The sequence below is a fragment of the Melopsittacus undulatus genome, chromosome 6, assembly GCF_012275295.1.
Source record: "Melopsittacus undulatus isolate bMelUnd1 chromosome 6, bMelUnd1.mat.Z, whole genome shotgun sequence".
Taxonomy (NCBI): Eukaryota; Metazoa; Chordata; class Aves; order Psittaciformes; family Psittaculidae; genus Melopsittacus; species Melopsittacus undulatus.
Genome location: NC_047532.1, coordinates 29,028,914 through 29,041,375, shown reverse-complemented (window position 1 = coordinate 29,041,375; position 12,462 = coordinate 29,028,914). Strand labels below are relative to the sequence as shown.

The 12,462-nt window shown below is 42.4% G+C and overlaps 1 protein-coding gene across 2 annotated transcripts in view; it reads right to left on the bottom strand.

The window, feature by feature from the left end:
• The window catches only part of KIFAP3 (kinesin associated protein 3), a 68,884-nt gene extending 67,307 nt beyond the window's left edge, over positions 1-1,577 (bottom strand). For both annotated transcript variants that reach the window (XM_031047262.2, XM_005147076.4), the window contains exon 1: positions 1,468-1,577. In XM_031047262.2, coding sequence (XP_030903122.2) covers positions 1,468-1,499 — 32 coding nt within the window. In that variant the 5' untranslated portion in view covers positions 1,500-1,577. The remainder of the gene's footprint in view (positions 1-1,467) is intronic.
• Positions 1,578-12,462: the final 10,885 nt, after the last annotated feature.

The following is a 12,462-nucleotide window of genomic DNA, read 5'->3' as shown; positions in this document are numbered from 1 at the left end:
AGCCAAAAATAGGCACTGCTCTAAAGTTACAGCTACTTATTTAGTTACACGTTGCCATTTGTGTTTACCTGTTATTGCATTTATATGATAGAATTAATGTTCAAAGACTATCAAGAGGGGTTCCCCCCCCCCACTGTTTCCAATTATGAATCTTAATACGTGGCATACAAAAAGAAAGAAAAAACAACCAAAAAACCAAACCAAAAAGAAAAAAAAACCCAACACTCCTCACCTCCTCCCACCCCCAAAAGTTCCAAGAAAAAAACACACAAAAACTAACAACACCCCCCCACACACACACAACCAGGAACTCCATGGGATTCAGGATGCAATGTCCTGACATCTTCTGGGATTGCTAGCACTTTTGCTTTGAAACAACTGATGGAGAGCCAACAGTTGCCTACTCGGACCCTATTAGGCTGACTGGTCCCACTGCCAGTAGACAGATAAAGGTACCATTCATTCATCACATCCTTAGCATCAAATTCAGATCGCCCACTTCATACCCATGGTTACTCTCACATCCATCTCAACTCCCAAACTATTGCATTTATCCCACCACATTACCTGTCCCATCCCTCCCACTGTCTGCCACAGCATGCTGTAATACCTCCTCCAAATCAGTTTATCTCTCCAGATGCAGCCTGAACCTGCACTTATTGTCTAATACCCCCTTCTCAGTCCCCAGCCTGTCTGTTCCCCAGAGTAACTACCTACCCACAGCAGTGTCCCTCCCCACTCCTAATAGCAACTATACTCTTTCAGCTTGCTGGTGCCTCAGTGCACCATCCCAAATGCACATCATAAAATGCCACCAGTCAGCCTCAAAACAGCACATCACTCCAATCTACCACCTTCCTCAACCAGTTACCAGAAGCATGCCACCCATCCCATCTCTCAGCCTACCCTAAACCCACTTTATAACCATCACTCATCCCTTACACAGCCTCCTAGTACCCATACAAGCCTCCCGCTCACCAGACAGTCACTCCTCAGCCTGCCCCTAACAAATACACCTCTCATTTCCAAACCACTCACCCCAGAGCACCTCAGCTCCACACTTCATCACCACTCCACAACCCTTTCTTGTTCCTTTTTCCCACAACTTCCCACTCAGCCCCCACCACAGCCTAAAATGCCACAGTCCCGTAGCCTCAGTCCCCTCGTACTTCCCCAATCCATAACCTCTCATCCATCCCCTACGACAGCCTGCAACACCTGTCTCCACACCACAAACTCGCACCCCCCGCAGCTCTCCACACAAAGGCACGGCACGGCACAACACACCACCCCTCGGGACAACCTGCCATGCCTCAGCCCCACAACCCCATGCCCAGCCCCTACCGCAACCTGCCGCGCCTCAACCCCACAACCGTCTTCCACTCCAAATCCCCACAGCCTGCCGCACCTCGGACCTACAACAACCATCTCTTTCTCCTCCCTGACAAGGCCAAGCCCCCACGCTACCTCTTGAGGTACCGGACGTCCTCGCCCTGCATGATGACAGAAGCAAGAGAAGGCCTCTGCAGGGCGCGGCCCCACAGCGCTGCCGTTACCAGGGTGCGCGCGAGCCCCTCCCCGCGCACTCGGAGCGCGCACGCGCCACCGCCCCGCGGCCCACGGGAACCCGGGCGCATGCGTACTCGGAACTGCCCCTCCGCTGGGGGCCGGCTGCGTTGGGTGCCAGCCGCGAGCGGGGGTCGCAGCGCCCCCTGCAGGTGTGGGGGAGACGCTATTCGCCTGGCCTCGGCCGTGCCGTGCTCAGGCAGTGCCACCTCAGGGTGTAAGGGATGGGTAGCGGCCGCCGGCCGCCGTGGTAGGTAAGCACCCCCGGCAGAGTATCCTCGCAGACCTGGAGTGTAGTTGATCCCCCTGAGAGCCAAGGCTCTTCCAAGCGTCCAGCCTCACGGTTTGTCCGCTCCAGCATGGGAAGGTGAGTGGGTATGGCCCACTCTATGACCCTAGAAGTGGGTACTTCTAGGGAAGTATTGAAGAAGGGCTCTTGTAGTGTCCTGCTGCGTTATGACCATCCGAGCTGCCACTTTTCGTCAGCACCATTTCATAGTTAAGCCCAGCCTTAAAGCAGCCTTGGTCAACAAGTGTTTTGAAGCATAGCCTTCCTCTTGGATCAGCAGCACCATTGCGCCAGGAGACATAAGGATTCAGCCTTAGGAAGGTGGCTGGAAATAGAAAATTGTAGAGCCAGCACCTAAATCCTTTGCCTCTTTACCTTAGAATCATAGAATAGTTAGGATTGGAAAGGACCTCAAGATCATCTAGTTCCAACTCCCCTGCCATGGGGAAGGACACCCCACACTAAACCGTATCACCCAAGGCTTCATCCAACCTGGCCTTGAACACTGCCAGGGATGGAGCATTCACTACCTCCCTGGGCAACCCATTCCAGTACCTCACCACCCTAACAGTAAAGAATTTCTTCCTTATATCAAGTCTAAACCTCTGCTGTTTAAGTTTCAACCCATTACCCCTTGTCCTATCACTACAGTCCCTAATGAATAGTCCCTCCCCAGCATCCCTGTAGGCCCCCTTCAGATACTGGAAGGCTGCTATGAGGTCTCCACGCAGCCTTCTCTTCTCCAGGCTGAACAGCCCCAACTTTCTCAGCCTGTCTTCATACGGGAGGTGCTCATGTATCCCAGCCACTCTAAAGAACAACCAAACAGCATCATATCCAAGAGGTATCAGAAGCTATGTTAATACACTGTAGTTGAACTAACAAGAAACTGTCGTTTGTCTGAGAGCAGCATCCAATCTGGAATGAAGATTGCCCCAAGCTGTGTGTTCTAATATCCATGATGGAGGCAAAGCAGGCCTATACCCAGCTGCCTAAAAGTCCCACTGTCAGTCTAGGTAGAAGCAAACATGTAGAACTAGATGCAGCAGTGTCTTTTCAGTTTTGTGAACTCTCCCTGTACTTTCTCAAAAGAGGGGTTTCATTTCTGCTTTTATTGTAAAAATAAAATTGTGTGGAATTGGCAGAGATTGTTTATTTCAATAATTGCTTGAGGAACAGGGATAGTTGTGTGAGTTTCAGAAGAAAAAGACAGTAACACTCCATAGCAACTAACAGTAGTTGAATATAAGATGGAGGGCAGAATCCATGCATGTGTTTTTCTCCAGGATGCTTTTTTCTGTACTACAGCCCCATTACATACAACTGAAATAGCTGTCTGCACAGTCACAGGGGTAATACAGAAATAACAGTCGAGTAACTAAGCTTTAGTTTTTATTGTGACAAATTATAAAGAATAAATGCTTAATGTCTATTGATGCTATTAAACACTAATATATATATATATATATATATACTAAAAGAAATATATTTTCTTAATTTGTAACAGGACAACAAAAAATATTTTATGGTGTCCCTACTGTGCCCTGCCTCTGGTTTACCAAAATAAAACAGAAAAAAAAAAGTACACTGTGAAATATAAAGTGCTACCTTAGAGCAATGAGTTTACAAAACATTGCTAGAACATAACACTTTTGTTACTGTCCTTATTATATTTTTTTATTATGTTAATATGTCATCTGTTAATGACTATCATAAAAATGTATATAGTTACCTGTCAGAGCCACAATTCTTCAGTGATTTCAGCAGCTCTTCAGATAAGCATGAGCCAAACGTTAAACTCTCAAGTCATGTAACTAAGTAGTCTAATATTTCCTGAGTATGAAGTACCTGACAGTCTCCATCTATTTCACTGATAATTTCTTTTTTTAAATCTGGCCACATATGACAACAAATGGAGAACAGCATTAGACACCTATGAAAAAGTAGGTCAAGGATTACAAGATGAGAATGATACACAGGAATGTAGGACCTGAAAAATATGAGGAAAGGAGCATTTACTGCAGTTAAATGTGCCATGATCTTTGGGCTAAAACTGGCTGTTTGTCAAGGCCTGGAAGGACAGCAAAGCCTGTCTCAGCCTGACAGAGGCCAGATGAGAACACCTCAGCTTTGTAGTGACTGAGCCATAAGCAGTGCCAAGATCAGATAATATTGTCAGTGACAACCAGTTGATGCTAGGTTTAGAAAACAACAGAAAAACCTTGTATTACACAGTAGATTCTTTGAAAATTAAATTATAAACCAAATGTTTCCTGAAGTCTGGTTCTACAGCCTTTCCCTGAGCTGTTGATGTTACTTTGCACAATTTCTTACATCTCTTATGTTATACTTCAGTGAGCTTCATGGTATTACCATAGGACCCTGGAGATTCTCCTCTCCTGGATGTTAGAAGCATACACAAAGAGAATGAAATAGTGGTATTTGAGGCAGAAGGCTAATTAGGCTGCAAAGAGGAGCTGTGATATGCAGTACCTCTCTGTTTCTCCTTTTTTCTTTGGGTGGTTTTGTTTTTTTTTTTCTTAGAGCAGTTGTAAGAAATAATATTCTAGAATCAAACAGAAGAAAAGACTTCTAGTGAGGAAACTTAAGGGTGGAAAAGAACATGGGAGTTGCAAAGAAAGGCAGAATAGAAAGAGGATGGTTGCATGAAGAGAAGTTGGGTGAGAGAGGAGTGAAGCAGGTGGTTAAATAGAACAAGAGGAAAGAACTGTGGAGTGTTCTCAAGTTAACTATATATGGTAGAATATGTGTAGAAGAAATGGACTAAAACATTTTTGTTCTTTGTTTGTATTAAAAATGTGAAAACCCTACCTTTTTATGCAGAAAATTGAGATTGTTTTTTTTTTATTTCCTCAATATGCAGCCAGGTGTTCTTAACCTGACAGAATGCTGTCCGTGACATCAGAACAACACCCACCATACTGTCTCATGGTAACTTTGTGATTTCATATTTTTTTCCTATTGGTTCTCTTATTATAAATCAAATTAATTATGACTGAAAACTACTAGAGCTAACTGGATTTTGAATTCAAAAAAGGTGCTTCCGTTGTCTTCAGTGAGCTTTATATGGGCCCTTGGTATATAACCACAAGACTGTGTGTGGAATACGATTTCTTCAAAGTTTCACCGAGTCCTACACAAATTTTTTACATCATTGTGGAAGAAAAAAAAAATCAAACAGAATAAGCAACATTGCTTTTCCATAGAAGATAGAACTGTTAAAATGTAATAGGTTAATTTCTATCTTGTGCAATTAAGAAACCAAGGCAATTTTGAGATTTATAATCTCTTCATCTAAGATTGAACCTTACTCTCAGGAAAAAAAATAACATGGGTGGATTTCAAGGGAAAAATAGTGCATATAGGGTATTTTCTTAGTCCTTTTAAAGATGAACTATGTATGAAACTCCTTAAGGCTTTTTATTAGCTAAAATAAACTACAACATTCTGAAAGGATGACTCTCAGAGAAACAGTTTAAGTGATTAGACAATGCGCTCAGTGGGGGATGGAGATGCTGATGTTGTGATGTGCTGTCACACAGTAAGTGTTTGAGGTATGGAGGTAATAAACCCTGGGATTAAAGGTTTATATTGGAAGGAAGAAGTGAGATGAGGCAAAGTAAAATCTGATATGCAAAGGCAAAGTCTGGCTTAACTCTTCTGGATGAAGTTAATCTTGGGACACAGATCAAGGTGATTCTTGAATGCCTTTTTGATCAGCAGTGACAGGGACATCTGTGCAAGAGAATGGCATTTTCAATATAACGTGATTGTGCTGGTAAATAAAGGGTGTTCTTGTTATCCTTGGACATGAAACTTCACAAAAATGAAAACAGGATTCTCTATGGAGAGCTTGATTTGAATCTTATATCTACCTGCACACTGACCTAACTAAATGCATTAATTTGAGGCTTATTTAAACCAGTAAAATTAGCTGTAGGTTTTACTGTTTCAGATGTAGAAAATAAAAAATAAAGATGTGAAAAGAAGCAGATCTCTTCATAGAGAAGAAGAACTTTCAACTAGACATTATAGAGCAAAGGGTATATTGTTTTCACCCTTGCCTTATTCAAATCAAAATTGCTCACTTCCATGAAAGCGATCTTGTTTCATGGTCTTGTACTCTCATTCACTTCAGTGGTAAACTGACCTCTGCCGTTTTGTGCTTCAGTGCTACTCCACAGCTGGAGTGTTGCAAACTCTGCATGTGCAGGCCTGTGCACTTCTGCAAGGCAGGAATACAGTACCCAAGCTCAGCTGAAGATGTGGCAAAACAACCATCTATCTGGACTTTCAGCACCTAACTTGAGACTTTAGGGTTGCTGCTTATAGAAAAAATACCAGTTTACTCATGTCCCAAGCAAGGCTGATCAAAGTAGTGTTGGAAGGTATAAAAAGTACTTTAAAGGCGCTACATTAGCTTGCTTTTTTTTTTTTCCTTAAGGGACCAACCTTTTAAGAGAGAATTTTGCTGTGAGGAGTACAGAACAGCTATGTCATGTATTTTTGTAGAATCGTAAAATCATTTAGATTGGAAAAAACCTTTACAGTCATCAAGTCTAATTGTTATCCTAGAACTGCTAAGTCCACCACTAAAGCATGTCCCTAAGTGCCACGTGCATGTGTCAGTATGTTCTGTATGTGTATGCTCAGTATGTATGGTGCACTATTTCATTTCTGTGTATTTTCTAACAAACAGCCTGAAATGAAGTATCCTTATCCAAAGAGCCAATGATGTACTTCCAGTCTGGGTTAATTTTAATTAAGCTAAGGAAAACAGAAGGATTAAATTATAAAAGTATCCATACAAGAGTGAGCAGATGGCCTCTCTCTGCTAATGTCATACTGTGGGCTGCAGTGACAGTGATGGAGATTTTTTGTGCTAAATCCTGATTCTTCTGAAGTCAATGAGAATTTTACCATTGACCCTGACGGGGACAGAATTTCACCTCTTAATGTTTATTAGATGCAGCAGGCAGAAAGCAGACTCAATGCTATAAAAGCTATGACATTTTATGGTTCAGACTCTGCAACCACTCAAGCACATGCTTAATTTTGCTACAGTAATAAAAGTTAAGTGCCAGCTTAAGTGTTTTCAAGAAGGGGTCTCCTTTACACTTGAACAAGTCTATATTTGATCATAAATCAGGAATTCCCCCTCTTTCTCATCCCCTCCCTCCAAAAGAAAAGAATGCTGCATGTGATCCTCAAATTTTTCTACTTCGCTTCAAAATAATGTCCTTTTTCAGGACCCAAAGGGAGAATAAGGAATGGGTACCTCAGCTGAAGTGGTGTCCTCAGACATTTGACTTAAAGCAAAGTACTCATTTCAAACAGATTCAAAAGGTAAATTTAATTTTTCAACAACTGATTATAAATATCTCAGACAACAGTAATTTCCTTAGGGGAAAAAAAAAATTTGCACAACACTTTATAGCCAAAGTATTTTTCAGTAAGTTTTTTAACTGTCCTGGACACCACTAGCCTTGTTCTTCATAGCAGGGCAAATGGTGCTGCTTTTGCAGATAGCAGCACTTGTGTATTTGTTTCCACTTAATTTTAACCAAAGCACATGAGAAGTGTAGCAGAGTGGAAGCACAAGGAGAGGCATGTAAGCTAGATGAATTCAGACCTGAAATCAAGCACAAAATTTTAGTGAGATAACACTTAACCAGTGGAATAACTTACCTCAGGATTTATGTCTGAATGCATCCCCGTTACTACCAACCTTTATGTCAGGAGTAGATGCCTTTGTGAAACATGCTCCAGCTCAAACAAACTGAGGTTCAAAGCAAATTGTGCTGAAGCAACCTTTTTCAGTCTATCTCCCTGCCCCAAGCCAAATAATTTGTACCAATATTATTCCTATCACTAATATCATCTTCAGTGATGTGCATTATAGTCTTCCTGGGGAATCTATTCCAGGACTGAATTGCTGTTATTCCAAGAAAACCATTTCTTCTATCAGTTACTCAGTCAGCCCTTACTTTTCTTGAAGAGCCATGCTCAAACCTGGGTACAGTACTTCAGCTGAAGTCTTTTCAGTGCTGAATGGGTGAGAAGGATGACTTCATATTGTTTATGGGGATGAAGTAATCCTTACCCTTGGTAGTGATAAGGCTGGTCTTGATGCAGGGATGGGGGTCTGATGCATATTATACTGAAGAGCCAACTAGATGGTCATGGAAGTCCCTCTGGTTTTTAAATCTAAAAAAGCAAATGTGGATAATGAGTGTACAGTAAATTCTTCCATAGGTTCTGTTCTTATGCTAATTTGGTTTATTTACATCACAGTTGATAATAGAGGAAGTAGTGCATTGGGTCAGCTGGATGGTGAGTCAGTTTTAGACTCATCAAGAACCTAAGCAGATGCTGCACTTTAGTTTGATTAGTGCGCTTGTCCCTTCACTCTACTTGGTCTTCCCAGGACAATCTGTGGCAACATGTCTGGGGTGGAAACTGGAAGAGTGTATAGAACAGAGGTGGTTGTAAGAAAAAATGTATTATGTGACAGTCAGCTGGGAGACAATGACAGGATGCAGGGTGAAAGGTTATCATGGGAGCAGTGGTTGCATTTTTCTCGCAGTTAGGAGAGCCTTAAGGCTGCACTTAGTGCCTAGCACTAGCTTCATACTCCACATGAGCCATCAGTTCTGGGTAGAATGATACCAGCCATGATACCTTTTTCTGAGGAGCTTTCTAGAATGCCTCTGAAAGAGTGGATGTGACTTGCCAACAGCTTGAGCTCTGGAGCAGTGTAGGTTCCACATGCTGCCCTAGCTCAGCACAGAAACAGAGTGGTTACTGGCTATGAGACGCAAGGAAGGAATGGGAGGAAAGTGTATGGGGCACCTTCTGACACGGTCAGAAGAGGAAGGTGATGGTGTTGAAAATAAAGTGTATGGTGGGCAACAGGAGACCTGAGAGGTGTAAAGGAGCAGCTGTACTTTCCAGAAGTCTAGAAACCACTGGGGTAAGGAAGGATCAAGGGCTTGTCTGGCTGGCTCGTGGATAAGAAAATACAAGAGCCCAGGAGTTCAGCTGTGGTAATTATTATTTCTCATGAGCTTCTGGGTTACAATACTGGTAGTTTTACAATGCTGTTGAGCTGTGTGTTGAAGAAACAATCCCTCAGCTTTCAATTAATTTAGTTACCATCTGTAAGCTGTTTAAGTAATTCCCTTCATTTTACTTTCCTCATTTAATTTTGCTATATATACCTTTTCTTCATTACATGTACTACATATGCATCTGCATGGGCACAGAGTAGGACATAGGTGTGTGTAGCTCTGTATTTTCTTTAGAATTGGAAGACACAATTGTCCTAAAGTGCTCTGTGGGCAGAACAGGATAATGCTAGATTTCTGTAGCCCACCCACAGACTGTAAGCATTTTGCTGTGGGGACCTGTGGTCTGTTCCTCACATGTGTATTTTAGACAGACACAGAAAGTGTGAAATACATAAATAAAAAGTGATTTATCCTACAAAATTTCAACATCAGCATTTGTGTAGATGTTCAGGTTTTATTTTCTGCCTTCTGTACACAACTCAATATGCTATTGGATTTCCAGTTTCAAAGTTAAGATACCGAAGTTGTCCTTAGTTCACCCAGCCCCAGCTAAGTATTCCATCGCATATGGTTCATGAGATTTCCCTGGAACCCAGGAGCGTATCAGTTGTCATGGCAAGGCACAGTGAGGTGAGTTAATTAATAGCATTCCAACATATACTTGGTTTATTGGCTAGTAGTGAAGAATCCCAGAAGAAGAAAAGCACTGTAATTGTGCCAGATCCATCCTGTATTTCCTATAGTTTCTTTCTTGAAGTTTTTTCATATATGTTATATTGTCTCAATGCCAGTGCTCATTGTCTCTGAAATTAAAAGCATTACTCATAAAGAGGATTATGAGATTAAAAATATTGGTCATAAAGAACACATTGATCCTCACTGGGAGGATGATAGACATAAAAACATCAAATTAGTGATGTCACCAAATAAAACTAATTTAGGAGATAACAGTGCATTTTTTAAGAAATAACAGGGATGTATTAGATTTACAAACTACAAGAACTTTCCTTCCCAGCATGCTCATTCTTCATTTATCATTTTATAATAAGAAAACCCCTTAAAGTTAGTCTCATACAAATGTCACTTGCTAGCTTTCTTGCTAATCCAGAGGAAATATTATCCTAGTGGTCCCTGAGGTCCAATGTCTAGGTGTTGGATACATGATAAACTTACTTGAAGCTTTCTTAGTGAGATATAGCCCTCTGGAGACAGCTGTGGATTTAATTTTTCAAGCTTTAGTACAACCAAACCCCCTAAAAATAAGATTTAAGTTTCCCTTGTCAAGTTGTTTAAGAGTTTCTTCTTTTATTTTACTCTTTCCCCCCTCCTCCTTTGCTACTTGCCCAGACTTCTAATCTGCAGCCTCTGGAGGAAACATTTAACCATCTCAAACTTTTCATGTCTTGATTATTTTTGGTTCCAAAGGACAGCACACATACATTTGGCTTTTGAAAGGTTCTAGTCTGAGAGCTCAGATAGAAATTGTTCATGCAAAGCAAATAGTTTCCAGCCTTGGTAATTAAGGGTTCTACTTTCAGTACAGAGCAAAGTAGGTTTTTGCAAATTTTGAGCCCCTCCACTGTGTAAGAGCGGTATTTCACAAGAATCACAGAATCCCAAGGGTTGGAAGGGACCTCGAAAGATCATCTAGTCCAACCCCCCTGCAAGAGCAGGGTAAAGAAATGTGTTTATAATCCCTGCAACCCATGTCCCTGTGTGTTTGTGCTGTCCAGGAGTTGGGCCTTACCTAGTTTTCTTGCCTCTTGGTACTTACCACTTAGTTTTCCAGAAACTGAGTTTAATGTTCCAAGGCATGCACTGGATTTAACTGCATAATTCCTGGTATTGTGAAACTCCATACAAATCAGAGACAAATTAAGGAGGAAGGCTATCGAATTAGGCAATGTCACAGATACACTGTATCTGAAATGCAGGGGGTAGTATACTTGTGACACACTGATTCACTAAAAATGCTGCTTACAGATCCTGACCTCCTGCAATTTCTCTGCTGTGCAACCCCACATCTCCAGTTTCTACCAGACTCTCTGTTGTCAGGAGCTAAAGGTGGAAGGGGCCTTTCGAGGTCATTTGTCAGATTTGTACCCTAGAGTCAACTTCTCTTTTTCCTTTCACCTTGTTTTCCTCTGGCTTCCTCAGGAAATTAGCTTTATCTTGCCTTGCCTATCTGTGCATTCATCAGGTCTCTTCTTCCTCCCTGTAATAACTTTATGACATGTTGGCCAAGTGCAGTCACCATTGAAGGATGTGCACTGCATTTGAAAGTTAATTGAGTTTCAAGAGGTTGCTATCTGCCAGGTAGATGAGAGGGACTCATGACAGGGACAGTGCTGAGGGAGAGTTAAGTAGAGTGCAGCTCACTGGCAGCAGAGAGGAGTCAGGCTCTCTGTGCACAGGCTACCCAGACAGCACAGATGAATGGGCTGGCCAAACAGTCCCAGAGCTTCAGACCAGCTGCAGCACAGGCAGTTTCTTGTCCAGTGTGGGTCTTTACCCACTTCACCAACGTGTTTGCCATCCTAGCCAACAGTGAGGAAGGGTCCACAGAGCTTGAGATCTGAAAGCCTGGATCTTTACATGTCAGCCTCCCTAGTAAGTGAGGCATATTGCAAAAGGCTAAATGGTCTCTCTAACCCATGGTCTACCCATATCAATTCTTTCTACAGATCTGATGTTACCCATTGCACCTCCTGCTTCCTCAGAGTGTCTGTTTTGTCTTGATGTTCACACTCTAGAGAAAGGCTGTCCTCTCTTGGCATCACCACTTGCATGTCACATCATTAGTGTGTGCCCCTGTGTGCTCAGGATAGGAGCCTTCATGTCTGGGCCTTCAAAGAGTTCAAGAAAATACCTGGTCTGGCTCTGTGTGGGAGCAGTATGTAAGTGCAAAGAACCAGCCAAAGCATATTTCCTAGCTAAAGGGTTTAGACTGTTTATTGCAGCTCTTTGCTGTCAGAGACAAGATAACTGGGCAGGATATTTTTGGTCTGAGCGGATGGGTCAATCATATGCATTAGGTAGGAAGAATCCAGCTGAGAGGAAGTGGAAAGGCATGTTTTTCTAGCAGTGTTGTGTGCAGAAGGAGCTTTGATGGTGTGGGTTGCCATCTTTCTTTTGCTTTGGAATTACAAATAAGGCTTTGAGAGACTTTTTACCGAAGAATTTCTGGCAGTTGCATGCCAGAGCTGAGAGACATTAAGACTTATCTCCCACTTGCTCAGTTCTCCCACAGGCTTCTCTGTATTGTTTTTCGTGCTGTTTCCTGAGTGTGCAACATCCTCTTTATCCTGGCTCAGCAAACCACTATCCCCTCTGGTCACTCCTTAAAACTCTCTTCTTATGTGCAGTCCACAATGACTGAGACATGCAGTCTCCAGACCCCCTTTCAATTTGGCTAAAGAGCTGTGCCTGCATTCTTAAACACAGAGCTATGGGGGGATATGAACTATGCACACACACATGCACAAGGCTACAGCTAACTTGATCCTGCATTTTCCA